The sequence below is a fragment of the Protomyctophum parallelum genome (genome assembly GCF_964188405.1).
Source record: "Protomyctophum parallelum genome assembly, chromosome: 14".
Taxonomy (NCBI): Eukaryota; Metazoa; Chordata; class Actinopteri; order Myctophiformes; family Myctophidae; genus Protomyctophum; species Protomyctophum parallelum.
This window is the reverse complement of record NC_139709.1, coordinates 41,380,780-41,405,778: the sequence shown is the minus strand read 5'-3', so window position 1 is coordinate 41,405,778 and position 24,999 is coordinate 41,380,780. Positions and strand designations below refer to the sequence as shown.

At 42.3% G+C, this 24,999-nt stretch overlaps 1 protein-coding gene across 1 annotated transcript; it reads left to right on the top strand.

Moving 5' to 3' along the window:
- Window positions 1-628: 628 nt before the first annotated feature.
- arhgef18a (rho/rac guanine nucleotide exchange factor (GEF) 18a) lies at window positions 629-24,512 on the top strand. The gene is made up of 22 exons (XM_083781314.1): window positions 629-779; window positions 5,225-5,283; window positions 5,804-5,882; window positions 6,607-6,700; window positions 7,387-7,492; window positions 8,125-8,265; window positions 9,723-9,985; window positions 11,620-11,745; window positions 13,257-13,374; window positions 14,253-14,507; window positions 16,521-16,597; window positions 17,314-17,492; window positions 17,783-17,853; window positions 18,568-18,735; window positions 19,140-19,274; window positions 19,486-19,604; window positions 20,621-20,683; window positions 20,808-20,855; window positions 21,090-21,548; window positions 22,038-22,356; window positions 22,752-22,856; window positions 23,305-24,512. Exons 5-22 carry the CDS (start codon window positions 7,402-7,404, stop codon window positions 23,475-23,477), a joined length of 2,910 nt encoding a protein of 969 aa, XP_083637440.1. The 5' UTR covers window positions 629-779; window positions 5,225-5,283; window positions 5,804-5,882; window positions 6,607-6,700; window positions 7,387-7,401; the 3' UTR covers window positions 23,478-24,512.
- Window positions 24,513-24,999: the final 487 nt, after the last annotated feature.

Below are 24,999 nucleotides of genomic sequence, written 5' to 3'. Positions count from 1 at the left end.
AACGTTTTAATTGTCTCCTTGGAATATTCCAAAAGACACAGAATGTATAGAATACAGAAATTACTCAAGATTTATTTCAATATGAATGTTGTACACAGTAGATTTATTTCAATATGAATGTTGTACACAGATTTATTTCAATATGAATGTTGTACACAGTAGATTTATTTCAATATGAATGTTGTACACAGTAACAGACAATGATGATAAGGCTCTGATAATGATTTTGTTGTTAGTAATTCTTTGACACTGTCACAAGAGGTCACTGTTGAGCAAATTAAAGTACCGCGGTAAGGCTTATGTTGCAGACAGACAGATGGGAGGAGGATGGCAGGTAAACTTCACTTACATGAACATTAACTTAACTTAATTGTCACTTAACTGACATTATTTTCATTTCATTCATCTTTAGGCTAATGATATCGAACAAGGAAGCAATTATTCTCATTCTTTGCCATTTCTTCGCAGTTGACTGCAGTGACTGTCTGCAAATTGGCCAACATTGCCAACGTTCAAAAGAGCGACATCTGGAGTCAAAGAATTCGATAGGATAACCGATTTCGGTGTAACTGCTTGAGTTGGAGGGGGCTGGTCTGGTAGGTCTGCTGTGCCTGTGTGCACTTGTTCCTTAGAAGCATCACATGGTACTGTCTCTAGACAGAGTAAAAGTAGTGTCTGTGGATTGGAATGGAAAATAATAGTCAGTGTATAATGTCATACCTGGAACTGGCTAAAGTTCTACACTTGTTTACTCTTCTGTGCTGTGTGTTCAACGATAGGTAAGAAGACATCTGTAACTTTGTTGTTGCTCGCGTTCGAAGGGACAATTAAGAGGCCATAAGGCACGTTTTAACATACATGTAATATGATACATGGCACATTGTTTTAATTGGGGACTGCCAGGGCTGACTGAAATAAATGATATAATATTGAATGGGCGACGGTTTGATCAACCGCTTTACGTTATGTCCGTTTCTGCCATGTTTTTTTTCCACCGACTTCAAACAAGTGAAACTGCCTAGTTGTGGCGTTTGTTTTTAAAGAAGCCGACATGTATGTATTGTAAGCTTAGAAGACCGTAAACGTAGCGTTACTTTATATCCACATTTCAGTTGGATAACTTTAACTTTCTACTTTATTAATTTAAACAAAGCCTAAATAATCTGGTCTAGTTACTCTGTATTACTGGGTCGTTGTTGGCCAGAAACCCTATAGCCTCTGCCTGTTGATAATGATTTAATTTGACACTTGCAGTTGCAGTGCTCTTTTCAATAGGTAAGAATCCAGGTCAGTTCTCTCTCACTGTGCACCTTTGCATTCCTCACATTCTCCTCCCAACATGTAGCAAGGACTTTCACATGGTAGATCTTAAAGTTACACTATATCTCACCTATAATGCCAGGTTTGGACTGGACTCTGGAGCCCCGGTTATTGAGAGATGTGGTTTAAAGAATGTCGTTAGACAAAATGTCTGACACTGGCATACACGCATGCCATACATGGTAGTATTTTAGTATAATTTATGTAGACCTGTATCCTCATTAATTTGAGGTAGCTGTGTGTGTGTGTGTGTGTGGGGGGGGGGGGGGGGGGTATTATTCCAAATTGGGGGGTGCTCCAATACCATTAATGTTTTCTTTGCCTGTGTCTCCCACGCCCCAGAACACCCCCACCCGCCCATCGGGAGGTCACATGCTTACAATTAGGGACTACTAAATTGAGGCTCTCGCACTGCTTCAACACACACACACACACACACACACACACACACACACACACACACACACACCCCTCACATGTGTGTGTGTGGTACAGTATGTTTCAGTTAATGAGTAAACTGCATGTCAAGGCTACTAGGCTAGGTAAGAGCTGTCATGATGGTGCTAGTATGAAAGATTCTCTCTACAGACAGCTTTGAAACCACAGTGTGTGGATACATCTGTACTACAATCAGTCACAAGATATTATGACAGAGGATCACTGACTGTTTTGTATTGGTTAGCTTTTATGATGTCCTCAAGCTAAAGGTTAGTTTCACGGCAATTAATCATTTAGGGCTTGCCAAGAAAAAGTAATGAGATAGTAGAAATAGTGTGAGATGCGTTATTTTTTATGCTAGTGTAGGGGCCGAGCTGTCTAGAAAGAGGTTTTGTGTGTATGCGGCTGTGTGTGAGGAGAGTGTGCCGGGGCCTAATCTCATAAACCACTGGAATGATCAGTGCCAAATGTCAAATTCTGCACATTTCTTTCCACATGTTTTTATTGCTACAGCAGGTCGCATTTACTATGAAATCGTACATTTGTTTTCGTCAGTCAGTCACTCAAAATCCCCATACATGGGGAAAGCCCCCATACATGGTGCCCAAGTCTCGTGCGACCTGCTTTCGCATTTATTGGCCAGCATTGCAATTCTACAACTGACCTCAAAGCCTTAGATCTCCATATGGATATACAGTATATACTGTTCTGACATTCCATATATTGATCCTTCCCCATCCTTCCTTCCTCTTCGATGTCTCCCTTTTCTTTCTTTCTCTCACCTTTATTTATACTCGGAATACAGTTGAGGGCAAGCCCTCATTTTCAACGAAATTGGAAAGAAATACTTTTAACTGGGAGTTTATGAGTGTTTCTTGGAAAGAAATACTTTTAACTGGGAGTTTGAGTGTTTCCAGGAGTTTTGCAAGACACGGTAGTTTTGAGAGAGCCTAGGTCTATAATTATCTAAATCTTGCTTGTCACCTCCCTTGTGCAATGGTGTTATATGTGCTCTTTTCCAAATATGAGGGAAACCGCTTGATGAAATTGAAAGATTAAAAATGGGAGTGATCTGCTCTACAATAAGAGGTGCTGCTAATTTTAAGAAATACGGGTCTAAATTGTCCTCCCCAGTTGAGCTCTTTTGGTTTATGTTTAATAGTGCTTCTAGGATAACAGTGGCAGGGAGAATTGACCCGTTTACTGTTGAGCTATTTGTAGGAACATGGTTGGCAGCCTCGAGTGCAGGTCCTCTGTGTATGTATGGGTGACCAGGTGACCAGCTTCTGAAAAGTGTGTATTAAAAGATGTACATATTTCCATGGGGTCTGATATTGAACGGTTGTTACAGATAATTTGTGTAGGTAGGTAGGGCAGCAGTGCTGGTGTTCTGAAGAGAATTCACTGCCTTCCAAAATTTCCCTGGGAAGAGATAATTAACTAGAGTTCTCAACAGGCCCGAAAATTAACACTCATCAAACCCTGTACACTCAAGAGAATGTCGCCGCTACCACCCTTAGATCTCCTATATGGAGCTGACTTCTTGTTCTGACATTCCATATGTTGAATTGATCCGACCTCATCAAACCCTGTACACTCAAGACATGCTCATTATATATGGCCAGTACAGAATTAATTCCATGTTGATACTGACCCCATGCCAAAGCGCCAGCGCTCGCCCAGCAGTCTGCTGTCAACGAGGCGGATGCATGCGGATGCATGCGTTTTATAATAAATGTCAATGGCAGTCAAATCGGGCTGAAACCTTGCCCTAATATGGAACTTTGGAAGTAACTTTTGGAAGTCCCACTGATGTCATAGATTACTTCTGATGTCATAGACTCACCAGCCGCATGAAGTCTGAGGTTTTTCTAAACTTAGCGAAATATCGAAGTCTCAATGTGTTTATTGGCCGGGTTGTTTTTACAAGGCAAGAATGTGAACAAAAATATAAGATATACACCGATGAGAGAGAGAGAGAAAGGAAAGTACTGATAATTATTTGGTATAAAATGCAAATATATTCAAACCAGTGTGAGCTTTGTGAACATTTATTGAACATGTAATGATGAGACAAGTCATGTATCATCTACTGCCCAAACCAGTTAGAATAGAAATATAGGAATGATTGTACTGAACTGTACAAACCAAATGGATCATGAATACAGGTTGATTTTGTTCCATAAACAAACACTCAGCATGTTCCAGTGTACAAGTGATTAGGTCCTGCGGTGTCCTAAGCGAAAGCCCCTGCCTTCCAGCCCTCAGTGGGATGGTTACCTGACAGACTTGCTGGGCTTGTTTTGTCTAGCCGTATTTCATGTTGCTCTCTCCACTCCCAGCCAGTGTTGTTTGGGTGAATCAGTCGAGGTGTGGCTGTCACTTCAGAGTCCAGACGAGGGGGCGGAGCTACAAACACAATATAGGATAACCCGTACCAAGACACCTGACCTCTTCTTACTTTCATACAGTAATAGGAACCTTTCTATATATGGACCTACTTTAAGAGATTGGTTTCCCGCCCAAGTATGCTGACATTTATCCTATAAAAAGTCGACTGCAATGTTCAAACCTGAAACAGGCTTTGAATTAACAGTGACTTGAGGTTTAGAAAGGTAAACAACTTAAGTGTTAGGATCCTTCTGACTGGAAGCATCCATGTCTGTGTACTTTGTGTGTGCGTGTGCGCATTCATGCACGTGTTGGGCTATGTGACATTTTCACAGCTCCTTTGGTCAAACAGTAATGTGTGTTTTGGGCGTGTCTTGTCATTCAACATGTGCTTTTTAGCTTTCAAATAATAATACGCTGCTACACAAGTACTGTAAGTCCTAACCCCAGTCCTCCTGTCTGTAATTATCCTGCATGGAACCAATTTGAAACTTAATTCCTTTTCATATGCAGGGACACATTTTGTCAAAGCCATAATGGGCTTTGCTACGTGTATTGGATTAGCCTATTTTTCCTACCCAATTTTAAAACGTGTATTTGTTTAACATAACCTGCTTCATCATCCCAGAGAGCAGAAACAGTGTTTGCTCTGCTTCTGTATGATTCTTCAGAGGCAATGGTTGTAAAGGGTTGAGCTGACAATGATCAGTGTATATTAGAAACAACAGCTGCTGATTTTAGGTTGGCATGTGTACACAACAGAAGATACTGTAGGTTGAGGTTCAGTGCGAGAGCCTGCCAAAAACACACATGCATGAGCAGCCGCGCACACACACACACACACACACACACACGTCACACACATGCACGTCACACACACAGAGTAACTGAAAGCCACTCTCACTCTGTTTGATCTGGACTCTTGCTCTTGGTTGGATTTTGACACGTTATTTTTGGTTTCTAATTAAACTGCCTTCCTCAGTAGCTTCACTGGTATTCCTTTTGGCATATTTTCCGCTTGTTTATTTATTATTTTCCGCATGTTTATTTATAATATATGTTTCTGTTTCTAAAGTGCCACGAAGATGTTCAAGAAGAGTTACTTGCATTGAAAAGAGGAGAGGAAAAGAACAGGTAAGCCATTTTCATTTTTAGGTCATGTGAATGTTAGTTTAGGAAAAACTAGTGAACAACACAGGAAAGGTTCAAAGGTTCAAATCAGTTTAAATAATTCTTGCCATGCAATTACATCTGTCTCACTGTCAGACCTATAATTCCCACGCAGTGGAGATGTGTATCTTAGGGCAAAGAAGAAAGAAAGGGGGCCGATGACATCGTCATGAAACTACTGTCAGACACACCCTGTTGGGCACCTGAGCACCCCGTCTAAATCAATTAGCCTCTAGCAATGGTTAGCAATGCATAGCACGTTTATGTGTGTTATTTTTGCCATGTTTTGCTTCCTCCGAGGCAACCTCTCTGTCATGTGTCTTTGCCTTAGAGCAGGTCAGACTTGAGCTGTGCTGTCATAGTCTGCCAAACCAGTTCTCTCTCCACAGGGCCAGATTAGTTTTGAAACAAGCCTTTTGTTGGGATTCAGTACGGCGACAAGCACACTCTATGACTCCATCTGGTATTTTCTTTTCAAATGCAGAAACTTCACTGTTTGAAGGGACTTTGAGTGAGCACCAGTCCATAAAGCAGTAAGGGTTGTTGTCAGCAGCAAAGTGAAGGTAAGTCTAACATTCCTGTAATAAATGTTCATCTTTGAACCTCTCAAATATGAGCTATGTCTGTTGAAATGACTAATAATGAGTGTAATGTGGTTAGAACCTCAAGTATCTGTTTCTGGAGAGGTACTGCCTTCCACAAAAATCCCTCAATTGGTACTTTGATGAGGTCATTGTAGCTGAGTGGGTAGAGAGTCCATGTGGTAATCAGAAGGTGGCGGAGCCAGTTTGTGTCAAAGTGTCCCTGAGCAAGACACTTAACCTCGTATGAATGCTCCTAATAGTTGAGATGGGTTAAATGTACAGTGACAAATACCCCAACAACTCAAGGATTAAATATATTATTATTATTTATGTTCGTACTCTTTCTATGACCGCTTTGGCTCTACGGGTCCATTGGCAGAATGGGCCCTCCCAAACCAACCTTTAGGAGTCAGTAGTGCAGTGACAAAGAACACAATCCCCTGCCAGCTTCCCACCCGCATACACATACACAACCAAGTGTGCTCATTGAAGCACCTGGTCAAGCTGAATGCACCAGGTTTGAGTAATCGAACCCTATTTTTATGACCATCCCCTGTTTTTTAGGGTATGTGTGTGAGAGATGAGGCACAATTCTAAGGAAGGAAGTCATCTTGGTTTTAATATGGAGCCGTTATCACCGCGTAGAGCCGTAGACCGTCTCCCCATCACTTAATTCTGACCCTTAATATGCTTTTCCTCTCAGTCCTAGGGAGAGTGTTGCTCCCCCAGCCTTCAATGGCCTTTCCAGTGCTACCTCATTAGCACAGACTACTTCCACCCTTGAGAGCTAGTCCCAGGTTTGATATTTCACTTTCAAATAAATGTAAAATAATATATCTAAAAATATCAATGAAAATATGAATGGAAAAATCACCCTTAAGAAGAACATTCTAATGCATGAGGAGGCGGTGGTTAAATGGAGTCTAGACCTGTGTAGACTATAGCAGACTTATACACTGACACCACGGCGTGTATTCAGAGCGTCAAGCTGTGACTCCGCCCACCCCCGGGGGAAGTTGTGATTTGCTCTCGTTCACTGCAATGCAATTTGCGGCATTGCGGAGTAGCGATTATCAAACGTATTTGCAATGCCATACGTTGAAAGATCTGTTGCCCGTGGACAAGGCACGCTACCTCCGCAAGTTAGATATTATCGGCATAGATGTTTGTCCGTATGTGATTAAGGATTCGACCAAGTTGCATTGGCAGCCATAGAAAATTCTTACCCCGGGCTAAAACCGGATGTGACGTTTGTGGGCGTTCCTGTCTAGCTTGGTGTCAGTGTATTGCGTTTTCTTTTTGTTGTATGTATGCATGTATGTATATGGGGGCTTGGCAGTGTTTTGAGTAAAAGTCCATGCACGTGTGTACTGTATATGCATGAGTGCACCCATTTCAGTGTGTCTGGATGCTCGCATGCCATCCCCTTCCCCTGACATCACTCATTAACTATCAACCCTTATCTTTACCACATACCTTCAAGATTCCGTCTCAGCACATGATGGATGACACCGATGCCCTGCGATTCAAATTCTCTGACGACTCTGCGTCCCTGGCCCCCTCCACGGCTGAGTCCATCAACCTGGAAGGTCAGTTAGCCTTCTGTATGTAATAATGATCCGGGATGAGGGCCTGTTGAAAGGTCCCTGCTGTACCTCTTATCATAACAGCCTGTCAACCCTGAGCTACACAATCCCTGGTTGATGAGACTAGCTTAAGTGCTTTTGACTAGAGCCAGACTGCTGGATTTGGGGGTTTAGTCCCAATTGTAGAGAGTTCTAGATTGGTTTCCAATGTTTCTAGATTGGTTTCCAATGTTTTGTCAAAATTTGTAAATTTTTCTTTTTTTTTATCAATTTGAAAAACATACTGTAGCATTATATTTTGAGAACATATAAGCTAAAATACGTATACACTGTTAATATTATGAAAATAACATAACTTTAATTATACAAAGAGCGAGGAAAAATATAATATAAAATAACGTACACATTAATTGAACTTGACAAACTGAACTGAACTTTTGTTCATTACATTTTGTTATGCTTTAATTGCGAGACATTTCACTGTTTTAAGACTTTTATGAGGACCACCTGTCAAACATTTAATATATTGTATAGTCATCATAAAAGTATCTGATATACACATGGTAGTAATAATACATTGACTATTAACTTAAATATTGTGCAGCTGTATGACCGTCCTTCTACTTATTATCCAGATGGCCAATATTCAGTGTTGCGCGATGAGCTGGAGGCTGATGCTGAGCACTTGGAGGCAGACTCCTGGAGTGTGGCTGTGGACCAGAACTACCTTAAAGCCCTGGACAAACGAGCTGTGAAAAGACAGGATGTCATCTATGGTAGGTATACGGCTCCGTTATGTTATAGTATATTGTTGCTTTCGGATAGAAACCTTGTTTGTCTGTACATGTACATGTACAGTATGTGCAGGAGAAAATGGTCATGCCGTAAAACATATTAAATGCTAAAATAATGCACTTGAAATATAGCTCCAATATGCAATTAAAACACTGGTCCTGACAGAATTATAGTGCTGTGGTTACCAGATGATTTGAGACTGACACCAAGACAAAAGGAAGATAATTATGGTCTTCAGAGTACAAAAATGTGAGTTCACATCACGAGAGTTATAGACCACATCGCTCTGTGTTTTGGTTCCTTTGTGTACTTAAAGTTACAGTGTACATGGAGTAGCATTCTGCCGCTTGTAGTTTGTCCAACAGAAAACTGTCCAGCTGCCTCATTCTTCATTCCCATTCTATCCTTCAACTCTCACCAACTGGAGAACGCCAACCCCATATGTATTCTGCACTGTTGTTGTTTTATGGCACTGTGTCATTATTTATCTCCCTGTCCCTTTCCGTCCCATAGCTAGGAGGGATGGTGGCATCATGCCACACTGATTGGTCAACAGCTATATAGCCCTTGGGGAAGATACGGCTTTAACTTGCATTGATTGGTCAGCTGTCAGCAGCTGTACAGCAGCTGACCAGTGTCGGCTGGTCGCTCCTCTTACTCGGGTCAAATAATGCCTGTTTTTGTGATAAATTGTATTTTATATCCCAAATACGTGTGTTTAAGCACTCATAGACACGTTCCAATTAGGATATACCATGGGCTTTTGTGTAGTATTACTATTCCTAGTAGTATGTGCGTTGGAACAGCAGCGAGAAGAAGAACCACCGCTTACAAACCCACAGCTACTGTGCTTTAAAAACAACAAGTTACAGTATATCGATGCAAGGACTAGTGTTTGCCTGTCACTCTCATTGAGCATGCTGTTAAACAGCCAGTCTCCCTCTGGCTAAGTGTTCCCACAGACAATGAACCGCTATGCTGTAATGAATGTAAAAAGTAAGAGGATTAGAGTAATTACTCTGGTAAAGTGCATAATACCGGCATGGTAAGAAGCAGAATTGACAGTGCCTGCTATCTTGGTGATGGATAATGACTTCATGACCTCAGACAGACACTTGGGACAACCACACCTATACTCTAACAATGACCTCCATGACAGCTGCAATTCTTTTTTTTCCCAAGCCATGTCTAACCAATCGAGTTGAATGGGAACGCATTTGTTGTTTAGCACAGTGCCCTGGGGGAGGGGAGTAGTACTGGTGAGTTATGTGGCATCTATGATACTGTTCATGTGCCGTAATAACACCGTCTGCCACTGCTGGCCACCAAGCCATTTAACTGGAACACTTTTATCATAAACACACACAAACAGCCAGGTGCCCATTATTTGAAAAAGCCGCCATGACGAAGAATATACTCTCCCTCTGATTTCCCCCAGAGCTGATTCAGACGGAGATGCACCATGTGCGGACCCTCAAGATCCTGTTCTACGTTTACATGCACGAGATGAAGGAGACCCTGCAGATGGACAAGGACAAGCTGGAGCGACTCTTCCCGGTGGTGGAGCATCTGCTCGCGCTCCACCAGCACTTCCTGTCCTGCCTCAGGCGGCGGAAGGCGGAAGGCGCCCAGGAGCAAGACACCGTGACCTCTGCAAACAACTATCAGATCACACAGCTGGCAGATATCCTCCTCTCTCAGGTAAGGCAAGGAAACGTAACGTGAATTGCGATGACATGATGAAAGGGAAAGATAACCCTTTGTCATGATACTTGGATGGAAAGAAATTACACATTTATTTATATTTTTTTATATTACTTTTTTTCTTTTTTTTACCTTGTTGAATAACCAAGCTGAAAATATTTGGTCTTTTGGGAGTCTTTGACAATGGGTCAAACGTGTATCTATTAGGCTTCTACCAACTCTGTTTGGGCACGTTAAGGTGTGCATAATTTGGTATCTCACCATTCGCTTTGAATTAGATTCTTCATTGGGGTCATGATTATTTATTTTTTTTCTCGATTCAGAAGGATTCACAATCAATTTGATCTCTATTAATTCTTAACACTTTCAAATTCATAGACATTGCTGTGAAAATGTATGTCATTCGATGTTCAGTTATTATCTGCTGATTGTTGATGACTGAGGTCAATATCAGTTAGCTATGAAAATTTTACATACAGGTACTTCAATTCACAATATCAACATCGTCCCCAGTCCATTTACCTTTACAGTTACAAATGAATACAATATCAACGACTGTAGCTTCACCCACCACCCACACTGCCACTCTGTTCAGTACAGGTGTACTCAGGCCCTGAGTCTGAAGGGAAGTGCTGATGGGGGTGTGTGTGTTTTACTGTCTGTCCTCATGGCCCTGGAATGATGCTGTGTCACTGGTGTAATTGTACCAAGGATACATTACATACCTAACTGCTGTGGTAGTTTCACTGGTAAAGGAAGTAAATGTGTCTGTGTTTCATGTTTGTTTTATTCTGTCCAAGGGTTCCATACCACGCCACTGATATATGAGAAATCAGTGGACTCGGTGGCTGCTCATATTGCAGTTTTGGTTCATGAAATGACTAGTTTAATAATCGTGTGATATACATTGCAAAACTCCATTACATATCTAACTAGAAAGATTCTAAGTGGAGTGCAGTGCATGCCTCCATCAAAACAATTCAGTTGTCAAGAAAGATATGCCATTTCCGACTGAGATATGATTATGATATATTATATCATTTTGACATTGGCCTTTTTGAACCAAAAGTTAATGTGTTCAGATCAAGCTACTGATCATTCCCACAAATTGCCTGAGAATCCACACAAAAAAATGACCCTTTCCTCCTCCGTTAACCAAATGTAAGCTAGCTAGGTGGGTGCTTTCTTCGTTTTTGTACATGGTCGCAGTGATCTCCTGTTCTCTTTATGTAGAAAAAGAAGCTGTGTCATGCAATCTGTTTGACATTTCGGTGGTTCAGCATTCCTTCCTAAAATGACACCCAGCAACTGTAATTAACCTCAACATGAGGAGAACTGAGCTGTTCTGTTCCCAGATGTACATTGATATACAGAGCTGTAGTAGGAGGACCAGTGTCTCAGTTTACATAAAGCCTGATAAATCATCAGCAGTTTTCATTTACTAATAATAAATGCCACAACACACAATCTGGCAGTCCTCTAGTCTATTTAATTAGAATTTCAATCTGGATATGATTGTCTGCTTATTAAAGCAAATCTATTAATCCACCATGCATGTTGGTTAATACTAGGACTAGGTTCATGTGTTAAAACTTTATACAAATCCCATTTTCAACCAGACATTTGAATAGTTTTCAGGTGACCTTGGAGAGAACATGAAGGATTGCTACGGCGTTTTCTGCAGCAAGAACAGTGACTCGACCAGTGTGTACAAGGAACAGCTCCAGAACAACAAGAAGTTCCAAAACCTCATAAGAGTAAGTGCTCTGTACTTTGTGCCCAGTTTATAGGGTGTATCACCGTGTTCACAAAATTAATTTGTCCTACAGTACGAACTAGGTACTGTAAAGCGCTTTAATCCAAAGCAAAGATTGTGCATTACGTTCACCCATTCATAAACATTCATACACTGATGGTGGATGAAACCATGCAAGGCACCAACCTTCACATTGAGAGCAATTGGGGGTTCAGAGTATTGCTCAAGGACACTGAGGGAGTGAACTGAACCAACTTGGAACCTAGCTGTTCCCATCCAGCTGCTCTACCGTCCACTCTACCCCTGAACCACTGCAGACACAGACAGTGAATGGTTGTGGTTTACTATAGAAGATGGGCAGGCCCTACTCTGGGTCACTGTAGGATTGTAGGTTAGAATGGACAAAATGAGAAACCTCTGTGATAATTTGGTGCATGAGGTGATCATGTTTGCTGCACTGTATAAGATGTGGGCATCTTGTAGAAAAATATTTATGTTTTACAGAGAATGGTGCTAAAAGCAGATAAAGAAGTCAGGAGTTCACACACTGCAGGTCTCAATTAAGCACCAGTACTGACATTTTGAGGAGACATGCAGTCTGAAGAAGAGCCTGTCTGCTCAAAGTGTGACTACTTTCCCTAATGGGACTGTTCAAGGGTAGCTACTGGGACGTAAGTCGGGACTTGATTACCCCCGGCTGGGTCACCTGAGTGAGGGGTATGATGTTGCGAGCCCCGAAACGCCTTAGGATACATCACTGAAGGATACGTCCCAGGTACATCCATGTGCTGTATTTTTTGTTTGTTTTTGTGTCCAGTAATAAACATTAAAGTATGTGGTTGAAAACAACTTGCCCAGAATTAAAAGTACTGTACAATACAAGTTACCAACAAACCAAAGATATTCTGCACATCACCATGATGATATGGCTTAAAGTTTACCTTGACCTTTGCGTGCATGGCACGCAGAGCAGTGTCTCAGAACACATAACTTGGTGTCCTACCATAAAGTGTCTGTAGCAGCAGGCCACGTATTAGTAGTATAGTATATGTAATAGATGTATGTTTACCAGAAGTACTGTACATAATTGTAAGCACGTAGGGCAGGAGCCTATCTCCCGTTTCTGTAGTGTGAGCTGTGAGGCAGCTTGATGTACAAGTACATCCCCTGGACATGACGCTAGTATGTCGAAGGGATCCAACGATGATGGTGCCAAGTAGGGAGGCACTGGGTCTGGGTCCCATTTTTCAGAGTCTTTGGTATGACCCTTATAACACGATGGGAACTATGCACAAAACAAACTTTTTCACTTGTAAAACTGTGATAATAAAGATGATTCTGACCCGGCCGGGGATCGAACTCCGACCTCCCAGTCATTGGGCGGATGCCGGACACTAACCACAGGGCCACTGAGCTGGACATTGTTGTACATAATTGTGCAATCCTATAAAAATTAAAAATGTATATGAATTTAATGTGCATTCTTTTTTTTTCCCTTCATGTATTTAACAGAGAATCGGTCAGTCACCCATTGTGAGAAGACAGGGTGTCCCTGATTGTTTTCTTTTGGTGACTCAACGCATCACAAAATACCCTGTCCTAGTGGAGCGCATTATACAGAACACTGAAGGTAAGTACTGTATAAATGTCATCTGCATTTAAGTTCCTCCCTCCTCTACAGATAATGTCACTGCAACAAATATGGTTTTACGATCACCACCAGGCTGGGAGACGGAGATTATGATTTTGCCTGTGTGTAACCACTGGACCAACTGGTGTTAAACATTTGCACCCACACTCCTAGTACTGTAGGTCAAGGAACTTAAGGAAGCTGCTTTACTTTTGGCTGTTATTTGGACATTTCAAGAGGTTGTAGTGTCATTTGTACAGGGATGGCTCTTGATTAGTACCAATCCTGTCCAAACTAACTTTGGATGTATGTAGACTGCTGGATGTATGTAGACCGCTGCCAGCCCTGAAGTAAACAGCATTTCTATATTTCTATATTGAGGTCTACTTGGTCCCTTGAGGCAGCGGTGGCCGAACGGTTTGCGGAGCGTATCCCCGGACCGGCACGTTAAAATTACCACAGCTGAAGTGCCCTTGGACAAGGCATTGAACCTCTACCATGAAATGTTCTATGAGCAGGGCCTGGCTGTAAACAAGTTCTTGAGCCTAGTCCAGTTAACCTGGGTAAACATAGTACCTTTCCTTTTCCTTTCCCTTCCTTTTTTCTCCTCTACACCAAATCTCTTCATAGAAAGTAACCAATGTGAGCTTATAGATCTGCTCATTTCAACAAATATTTGCCTACATGCCCAGAATAGGGATTTTTTGTAACCACATGAACCCTAGTGTTATTGCTTTATGAAACGATGCTAATTTATTTTTGACTGAATTTTGGTATATACATTTTCCGTACATTTTGAGTGATTTGATTTCAGGTAGTTCCTCGCAAGTCCCTGTTTTAACCTCCTTGGTCCTCATGTCTCCCCATCCTCTCTCCAGTCGACACAGAGGAACACGAGTCCCTGGTGACGGCCTTGGCTGTGATCCGAGACACCATCTCCCAGGTGGACGCCTATGTCAATGACTACAAGAACGCTGTGCGGCTGAATGTCATCAGCCGCAGCCTGGAGCCCAAGTCCCATGGTCGCCTGAAGGGTGGCAGACTCTTCCGCGGAGAGGACCTGGTCCAGGGAGCTAGAACACTGCTACATGAGGGCGCCATCATTTGGAAAGCAGCTTCGGGCAAAAACAAAGGTGGGCACTGGTCAAACCCTCCCTGACCGGGGAGTTGACTTCAATGTTGCTTAGTTAGGGCCATTTCAAGAGTTATATTCAATTTGTGGGATTCTTATCTGATTTGTATCATAGATACTGTATAATACAGTACATGTGTTTTACCGTCCTAATTGTTTTTTTTTGAGGGATGCTACCCTCCTATGCCCGGGTTTGTGTAAACACAAACATTGGCTGATGATTGGTTGATCACCCCATAGCGATGATTTGATTGGCTGAGCAAAGTACATATTGAAGCTAAAAGTGAGGATGCAATTTTTTTTTTTTTTTTTTATATCTTTTTTTTGCGGCTTACGCCTTTTATTGATTTTTGAAGGGACAGACAGTAGGCTGACAGGAAACGGGAGAGAGATGGGGGGATGACATGCAGTAAAGGCCGTGTCGGGTCCGGGAGTCGAACCCGCGGCACACTGCGACTGGATCACCAGTCCGGTGCCCAGACCGTTACGCTACGGCCTGGGCCGAGGATGCAAATTTTGATTGGCCAGAATGAGATATGTGATGTATGATAAGAGCTTCAGACAGGTGTGATTTTCTTGTTTAAATAATCATCATCATCATCATCATCATCATACTATAATTCAGTCTGTCTGTGTGTGTCTGTCTGTCTGTCTGTGTGTCTGTGTGTCACTGTGACTGCCGTAGCTCCTCACTGCCTGCACCTATCACTTTTCACACAGGCATTGACCATAATAATATGGAGGTCTTAACGAAGCCCTTTTATTCGATTTGACACATTAATGATTAATAATTAATTTATTAGTGGGATATCTCACAACGGGTAAGGGCTAGTGAGGGCAATCGGTGAAACATGTAAGCTACCATTGTGGTTGGCTTAGATTTTATTTAGCCTTGGTGTTGAATGAATAGTCCCGGTTACTTGAATTGAATAAATATACTCATAATGCTGCGTTCACACGGGCAGATGCAAAGATACCGTCTACCATTCATTTTCAATGGAAACTAGCGACATGAAGATACAAAGATACATTTGACATTTGTAGCTAGCTACTGCAACAGCTGCAAAGCTACATAAAAGTTGAGCTGGTTTCAACTTCAGCTACAAAGATACAAAGCTACAAATACGCTGTGTACTGTAACTTTGTATCTTTGGCATCTGCCAGTGTGACTGAACGCAGCATTAGAATAATATTTGAGCATAGATATCTGACACAGTCTGGACAGTGACACATGGGGAGTTTGAATGGGGCGGTACAACTGTGGTTTGGGCTTTAGGCGGGCTGGTTTTAAACCAGACAGGTGTGAGTTTTACACCTGTCTTACACCTGTTAGTTTGACTCTACTGATGATGTGTTGTTGCAACACTATGTGCTTGGCTGAGGAGGAACTGGAGAGACTGAGCACCTCTAGTAGAACGACCGTATGACCACGATCTATAGAATCAACCCTCGAGTCATGGCCCTATGGGAGCCATGGGGTCAAATATCAGCATTAGTGGTTAGGTTTTGTTAAAACCGCAGCACAAAGCAGAACAACAGCATACATATGTGATTTAATACCGTTTCTGTGGCATCGAGTAACATGGAAGTTGATATAATTGCAAGTATCCTTTTACAAGACGGCTCAAATTGGGAAGCAATAAATCTAAATAACTTTTGTTCACACACACACAAAATTATATATTTTACTGTACAATGTTTGAGGTGGTATTATTCACAGCAGGGAATTCTACAGTACTGTGTGCTACTGTGCTTTGATATAATGTCTCTACAGAGATTAGGCGTTAACTTAACATATTATAAACACTTCCTTCGCAACCCTTTTAGTGCTTTTATGACAATTCTTTATATATCATGAATCGATTAGTCACCTCACTTGTAGAATATCAGATCTACAAGCGCTGAGCTTGTATGTAGAATATAGATTCACAATAGTTCAAATGGATTAGTTTGACAACCTGCTGCATCTCTAGTATGACATATTGATATGATTGTCTCCATATCCTGCTCACAGACATCCATGCTGTGCTGCTGACCGACGTGCTTCTGCTCTTGCAAGAAAAAGATCAGAAGTTTGTATTTGCTACTGTGGTGAGTTCTCCACCATCATCATCTGACTTGCTTGCTTTGCGTGGCAAAATGTCATGCATTCACATCTGCTATAACAATTTATCTGCTATTAATTGTACATATCATCATATTATTTAATAATACTGTGTGCAATGTGTGAAATGACCATCATTGTCTTACCTAGACCCACAGTTTAAACCATTAAAAACAGGAAAGCATTTTTGAGTGGTGCAACCACTCCTACATCCAGGAGGGGGAGAGGGAGGGAGGGAGGGAGGGAGAGAGGGAGAGAGAGACTCTTCACACAGGTGCGATTTGTGCATTGGCTATTCAAAAATAGCAGATGTACAAGCTCACAGCGTGTCACTTTGTGCAGTGATGCGAGCTTTTACATCTGCTATTTTTTACATTTTTGAAAAATCTTGAAAGAACTACTGGTTTTCCCCCGGGCATCCCCCGGGCGCGTTGCGTCTCCGTCGCGTGCGTCAAAAAATGAACCGGGGCAATTTTAATGCGGTCATGCAACGCGGGCAGTGGAGCCACCCTTCATTGATTAAAAAGGGAACATTCCCTGACGCGCCCGGTGGAGCCCCGGTGTTACAAGGCATTTATAGAATCTGCCTCAGATCTTAATAGGTTAAGACACTGACTTCTATTTACTATTAATGTCCTTAAGATGATGAATCCTGCTGGTTGTTATCGTTGTTCTCATGGATCTTCTCTCCCGCTTGCTGCAGGACAACAAGCCATCTGTAATCTCCCTCCAGAGGCTAATCGTCCGGGAAGTGGCCCATATAGACAAAGCCATGTTCCTCATCTGCGCCTCCTCACAGCTGCCGGAGATGTATGAGATCCACACCAGCTCCAAGGCGGACCGTGACACTTGGATGACCCTGATCCGGGACGCTGTGGACAGGTAGGCTGGACGGAGGGCTTTTTAGTGGGGCGACTTTCAGTTTCAGCTTCACCCAGCTGAGTGCTGCCCACAGAGGAGTGCAAAGAGGGGAGACGTTAGGGGTTAAGTGTCTTGCTCAGGGACACTTTGACACATCGCTGAGGTCCTGAATCGAACCTGGGACATTAGGGCTCTCTGACATATTCAGCATAAGGAAAACGACAATGAAGTAGTAAAATATTTGCATTTGAACCAGGTGCTACATTGTGGTTCACACGGTACTTAAAGTTAATTATACTGGTGTGTTCCAGTTGTCCAGAGGGAGAGGAGGAGCTGTACAGTGAGCAGGAGGCCAGAGCCACCAGGCTCAAAGAATTCCAGGGTAAGACATTGAAACTTGACCTTTTCTATCGGATATCGGTAGTCTTCCAGGGTTAAAAACTTTTGAAAGGATTTCTAGGAACATATCATTTAATAAAGAAGAAAGAGGAACTAACCAGGTGCTCAATGGAGGTAGCAGGATGTGATAATGATAAAAAGGTGCTCATACGGATCAAAAAACGGGATCAAAACATGATAAAAAGAGAAGGATCCGGGCACACAAGGTTAAAAAATGATGAACGCCTTTATTAAATTAAAAGGCAACTGCCAACATGTTTCGACCTAACAGGTCTTCATCCGGTCTTCATCCTTGCCTTGATGAAGACCTGTTAAGAGGTAGAAACATGTTGGTCGTTGCCTTTTAATTTAATAAAGGCGTTCCTCATTTTTTAACCTTGTGTGCCCGGATCCTTCTCTTTTTATAATATAATTTATTTTTATAAATAATTAATTTTCCCCCCTCACAATTGCAACTTTATTTCTCAGAACAATTCAGTGCTGAGGTTGGAAGTTTTTTTCCTGATAATTCTGACTTGGAACATTTTTATAACCTTTTTAATAACATGCCTCACAGTACCATGTGTATACCTTTTTAATTGGGAGACTCTTTTTATTGGGAGCGCCATTGTTGCATGTATGCTAAGTTTGCCAAAACTTAATCATGGATTGACGTGCGTGCATGTGTGTGTGACTATGTTTGGTGGTCTTCTCCCAGAGCAACTGACGATGAAGGACACCCAGATAGTGCAGAGTCTGACAGAGAAACTGCAGCTTTTTGCCACATACGGCCGTCTGGAGACCTCCCACACCAGATTGCTGCTACGCGGAGATGCATCCGACCTCCAGCAGGGGGAGACTCTGCTCAAAGGAGCCATCACCGAGGGTAGGTGGAGCAAGACAATAACCTGTCTGCATTCAGAGCTGGGTTGAATAGCGTTGAATGCATATAAAGTGTATATTTGTTTTAATCTGCTCCTGTGACTGTTGCCAGCCATAGGAAAGAAAGTCTGAATACTTAAATCATGACTCGTCATAGTGGTCAAACTGGTCATGGTCTGCAGTTGTTCTGTAGACCCTGTTTTCAATTGTGACTCAGGTTAAACTGAAGCAAATCTTAACTTAAATCTGATATAGAGCATTCTCAATTATTTTGTTACTATATGAAAAACACTCTTATCCAATATTTTCCAATATTTAATATTCTTGTGGACACTGGATTGACTCAATGTGGATTTCCATCGAATTCGGTTCTCGCCATTCCTGACTTGTCTGGTCTTGTGTCCACAGTGGAGAACCTGCAGAACATGCTGATGTCAGAGATGAGAAATTGTCCACAGGAGGACCAAGACCATGGAAGCCATCTTAAGAGGGCACAGACCTTTGCAGGGTTTGACAGCAGCCCCTCTCTCAGCCAGAGTCACGGTAAGCCTGACTCTCTTGATTATCCCATTAGCCTACTGTCAGTGTCCAGTTCCCCAGCAGCCTCCGAGCCAGCTTGCTAGTTACGCTAGCATACTCATACTGTCTAAACCTTATCCTTGGAGCCACAACAAATTTAGTTGATGGTAAAAAGCTAGGAATCCTACACAAATGTTGTATTACTATAATGCATAACATGATTTTACCTTCCCAGATGAAAATGTTGCTGAGAGACCTGGTAGTGCAGAGGGCAGTCCCTTGGAGAGCAGTAGCCAGGCCCCCTCTGACCCCCAACTCCAGGAAATTGACTTATCTGAGAGCCAGGAACTGTCTGTAAGTGAATATCCTGGGAATTTGTGTTTTATAATGGTCGTGTCTGTAGCAGCACTAAATGATATGAGGAATTATGAAATTACGTTTAATAAACCCTATTATTTTTTTTTTTTATTTTAATAAAGTATATTTATTGGTTTTTAAAGACATTACACAACAAGAACATAATAACAAACAAAAGAAAAGAAAAACGGCTCAGGCACAACACTATTATAAATAAAAAGATTGAATATACACAGACATGACAAGGACAATGAACCATAATGACAAGTGACTTTCGAATTTTCATAGACTCCCAATCAGGGAATACATCCATACAGTACATTAATACATATATTAAAAAGGCAGACAACAGTTATCATAGGCACCAAATCATTACAAGAGCAGACCCATGCATGCTCCACTCAAAGGCGGCAACCGCCACCCCTCCAGGCGGCAGGGCCACCGCCCCAAGAAGCGGCCCCGAAGCAACGCATCGAGACCCCTGCCCGGGCGACCACCCCCCCCACAATAAACCCTATTCTTTTCCATAGATTTAACGTGTTTTTGAGGGCTATGCCCAGCTTTGTGTGAATCATAGCAATGCTTTGGTTGGCTGAGCACGGAATTGAGATGATTTGATTGGCTGAGCAAAGTACGTATTGAGGATAAAAAGTGAGTGCAGAATAGACGTAAATTGCGATCAGCCGGAATGAGATGATGTATGATTATAAGAGCGCCTCTCACTTGACACAGGTGTGATTCTTTTATTCACTGCAGAGATCTTTGCACACTGAGCCATTTCTGTTATTGGTCAATCCGTTTTTAACATATCTGAAAACACGCAGAAATCAAACTGGTTTTGAATAAAGAAATTAAAAATGTACACACTCTCTCAGCCACTCATGTAACATGTAAATTCAATTTATTCTTTTCGTGTAGATAAAACTGACTGTGTGCAAGGGGATTAGGATCAAATAATTCATACAGATGTTGAACATGGAGCACTTACTGTACATTACCATTTCTATTTCAAGGCTGACTATGAGACCCCGGTGCCATGTTGGAACTCCACCTTCAATTCCGTGCACGAGGAAGAAGTAGGACATTTTAGTTTTGATCATTCTGTTTTTCTCTTAATTTCATTTAAATTCACAAGGGAATGTACTGCATAATATAACCCTTTAATTCCTAGTCTGCAAATGTATCTCCTTTTCTCTTTAGTTATTCGATAAGGTGGTAATGCTTTCACAGAGGCTATACAGCTTGCAGGTAAGAGACAGCACATTACTCTGATATCAATATTCATACCCTTAAATCTCCGTTGGTGTCGTTCCTAAAAGTTTCTAATGCACAGTACTTCTTATACTTAACTGAACAAATCCAAACCACGATTATGATTTTCCTAACATTATCTTTTACTTGAACCTAACTTACTGCATATCATTATTCAAGCTTACGTATTGAAGCCATTTAAATGACTTTACATTTCACACGCACACGCAGGCCATCATCGCGCAACAGGACAGCCACCTGGAACTGCAGCGCGTGTCGCTGTCGGAGCGCCAGCGGCCCGCCCGCCACCGCGGCAGCATGCTGCTGGAGCAGGAGAAGCAGCGCAACCTCGAGAAGCAGCGCGAGGAGGCGGCCAACTTCCACAAGCTGCAGGCGCAGCACCAGCAGGAGCGCAAGCTCTGGGAGAAGGAGCGGGAGCGCCAGCGCATCCAGGCCGAGGTGCTGGGGGAGCAGCTCGTGTGGCGGGAGGAGGAGTGCCGGCAGCTGGAGGAGCGGCTGGCCGAGGAGCGCGCTGAGCTGGAGGACAACAGGGAGGCCTACCAGCAGGACCTGGCCACGCTGCGCGAGGCCAAGCAGAAGGTGGAGAAGGAAAACGAGTGGATCGAGCAGCAGCAGAAGAAGTTTAAGAAACAGCTCGGCATGCAGGGCCACTACGACAACCATGGACAGGTGATGCACTGTTTGATATGCATATTACATAATTAAAGAATTAAGTTAATTAAGTTTAAATCAAATCAAAACGTAAGTATTTTGGTAAAAACAAAAGTTCTATATTCTTATAGTAATCTTTGCTATAGACTAGAGTGCTTGCCCACGGTTGTCCAGAACCGCCCCAAAAAGGCCTTTGCTCAGGGCCCCTGTCCCGTGTCCATATATAGAGCTGGCCTGTTCTGACATATTTGGGCATGCCTGACAAAGAACCTGACAAAGGGACACAGACATAATATATGGGTGGGGCATTCATTTCCAACTTGCATCGTTCCAAGTAGGCCAGTGCTAAATGGGCACCGCTGTAGAGGCTTCAACGGGCACCACTAGTTATTAATTAAAGGGACTTCAGTCTTCGGTTGCAGTTGGACTGCAACTTATTTCAGCTTTAAATTGAAGTCATTCATTGTGTTTCACATATCATTTATTTGATTCATTTTCCTATCCCAGCCTCAGGGATTGTCATACTACCACTCGTTCCGAAGCGATGTGGGAGGTAGAGGGGGAGGTGCCTTGATGTCAAGCCCCAAGTCCCACATCCGCATACCCACCATTGAGCTGGGTGAAGTGCCCCCGGTGCCTCCCCGCAAGGAGAGCATCAGCCCCCTGCCTGTCAAGGCTGAGGTGCCCATGCACCTGATCAGCACCACCAACCAGTCCCACAAGCCCGGGGCTGTGCAGCAGCAGATCCCCACCAAGCTGGCAGCCCTCGGAGGCAAGGGGAAGAGCTTCAGGACCAAAGGCTCCCATCAGAGAACGCACAGTGCAGGTCAGGAAGACACAGCTGTGTTCAAATAATCTCATCTCATTTCAGTAAAGTTTAATGTATAATCATATTTTTTGCCTTTCTAAATCAATTTATTCACAATCTTATTGGACTCGATATCCAATGCGCTCATAACATATCTCAATGCTCATTCATCATTTTGGCCAGAGGAATTTAGGCTGACGTTGACCTTGCCTTTTTTTTTTAATTGTATGAAAAACGGGGCTGCTGCTAAGCTTGACTTTTGGGCAATATGGCCAGTGGACAGCCAATCACAGACTTGCATAATGTGAACACTATTAGCTGGCTGAAATCATCCATGGATAACAAATAGCACATGTCCATGCATGCAGTATCACAGACATTAGCCTTATTGTAGTTTGTCTTTCCTCATCCAGCGTCTATCGACATGACTCAGATGAGCCCCATCAGAGTGACTGGTAAAGAGGGAGGGAGTCTACGAGCCAAAAGTAACCGCAGTCCCCAAAGGATCCATCACTCAGGTACTGGTAGTGTCCATGAACACAACTTGTATTTGGCAGCGGCTCAATTGTTCTTGGTGGCAGTTATGCAATTTTTCAAAATGTTTCTAGCTAAAACAAAGTGCAGTTAATTTGAGAATTCAAAAATGATAGTTTAATGTGTTTAATTCGCCGTTTGGTGACGAGGCCGTCGCATTATGATGACGAAACCGGAAATCAAGCCATGCTCTGGGCTGCTAGGGCTTCTGGGAAAATGAGTTCAATGCAAGTGAACGGCTGGTTTGTTTGGACTACAACATGCTGTGGAGGCTGTGTTCTTCAACAACAAACCATGGGACTATTTTCCGCCGATCAAAGCTGCAAATACTTCGGCGTATGCTCCAAAGCTAATAAGACAATCTAGGCAGCCTAGGTAGGATGAATTTAAACTTAAACCACTCTGCTTCAATGTGTGCCCTTCTCCATACAGTGGATCGTTTCACTCCTCCAGGACCAGCCGGTGTGAAGGGCTCTCAATCCTTCAGTGTACACAAGAGGAGCAGCGAGATGCTCCCACCACCACCACCTCCTTTCCCCAAAGACGTACCTTCTTTCCCCAAAGACGTGATCAAAAGGGAAAAAGAACGCGTAATATTCCTTTAGAAGTGGGAGGCGGCTGGGGCCAGACGCCATTGTTTCTGGACGAGGACCCTGTGTGAAGGGTGATGCAGATGGACAGTTGGAATTATGCAAATCTGCTTTTAAGACTTTAGGAATGGTTCCATGTTCAAGATGAGGAATTATTCCATGTTCAAGATGTACTGTAAGTATGTATAGTATAGGAACGTGTGTTCATGCTAAACAATATCATGATGTGTTATAATTATTATTAATATTGGAGAACTTTATTTCACAGCTCCACTGAATGTGAAGAACAAGCTCAGAGGTACCACTGCCCACGTTTTTTTAGAGATGGTGTGCAAAAATGAAGTTATTTAAGCAGAAAAGGAGACATTTTTACCAATATTATACATGATTGGGGCATACACTGTAGTTATTTTAGACAAATTTGAAATATTACTATTCACTTTTGTATTGCCAAAGTCTGTTCCCAGGAGTTTTATCTTTTTGTAAAAAGAAATGAAATTGGGTCATGTCTATAACCATTTGGCACTCATGTCACCATTGTTTTATTTTAATTGAAGCTATGGTATTGTGAGGAAAGTGCACAAATATTACTGTGTTTATGTTGATATAGAGTGGCAATCGCATATTTCAGAATGGTCAGGACGCTCTTTCAGTCAAACCATGTTTCTGTTGTAATTGGTGTCTCTGAAAGAAAGTTTTTGTACACTTGGTAAAGGGGATATTTTGTTAATTTCCCACTGTGAAAGGTGACTGAAATGTCAGTTTCACAATATTAACACTCATCGGATAAGTTTTCAGTTGCAGCTACAGTAGATGGAGTTGCTTATAGCGTTTGAGAGACTACTGGATTTGGTCCCAAGTCAAAATGTGGATTGCTATGTTAAACATGTTTAAGGAATGAATGTTGTAAATAATGTTGTTTTATGATCTGATGCACAAAGTCATTAGCATTTAGTTCTTTCATTTTTTTTAAATCTACTGATGTCCTGCTACTGAGTTTCCTATCCCCAGCAAATGGGTCGTGGAATAAAACTGTTACAGATTCCAAAACTTTGAGTTATTTATTTTTTTAATCAATGAAAGACCCAAAGTCAGGTGTGCTGGTAGCTCAGAGCACAGAAAGTTCTAGTAGTAAAAATCACACCTTTGTGAAGTGAGGGGCGCTCTTATCATCGTACACGACACGTACATCTTCTTACATTCCGGCCAATCAGAATTTGCGTCCTCACCATCGTCTTCAATGTTTGTTTACACAAACGCTCAAAGCTGGCCATTTATTGTCAATGGCATTCAATGTTTGTGCTAGGACAATGGTTGTGTTTACACAAACACCCAAAGCTGGACATAGGAGGGGCTAGTTCCCCTCAATGAAATGTGGGGATTGTCATCCCTTCTTCTTTCTTTTATTTCTGCCGTTGCACAGCGGAATTCCCACAATATTTGTGACGCTTTAGATGACTTATGAGGAAAATAAACCGATTTGCATGATGCATGTCTCAGAAAAGCTTCCATACTTTGAGCTCCCTTTTTGAAGGTC

Coding starts and splice junctions, on each gene's coding strand:
- arhgef18a (XM_083781314.1), top strand. CDS start 7,402: ATGATGGATGACACCGATGCCCTGCGATTCAAATTCTCTGACGACTCT. Junction 17,854..18,567: donor CAGGCTCAAAGAATTCCAGG/GTAAGACATTGA, acceptor GTCTTCTCCCAG/AGCAACTGACGATGAAGGAC. Junction 20,856..21,089: donor AGAGGCTATACAGCTTGCAG/GTAAGAGACAGC, acceptor ACGCACACGCAG/GCCATCATCGCGCAACAGGA.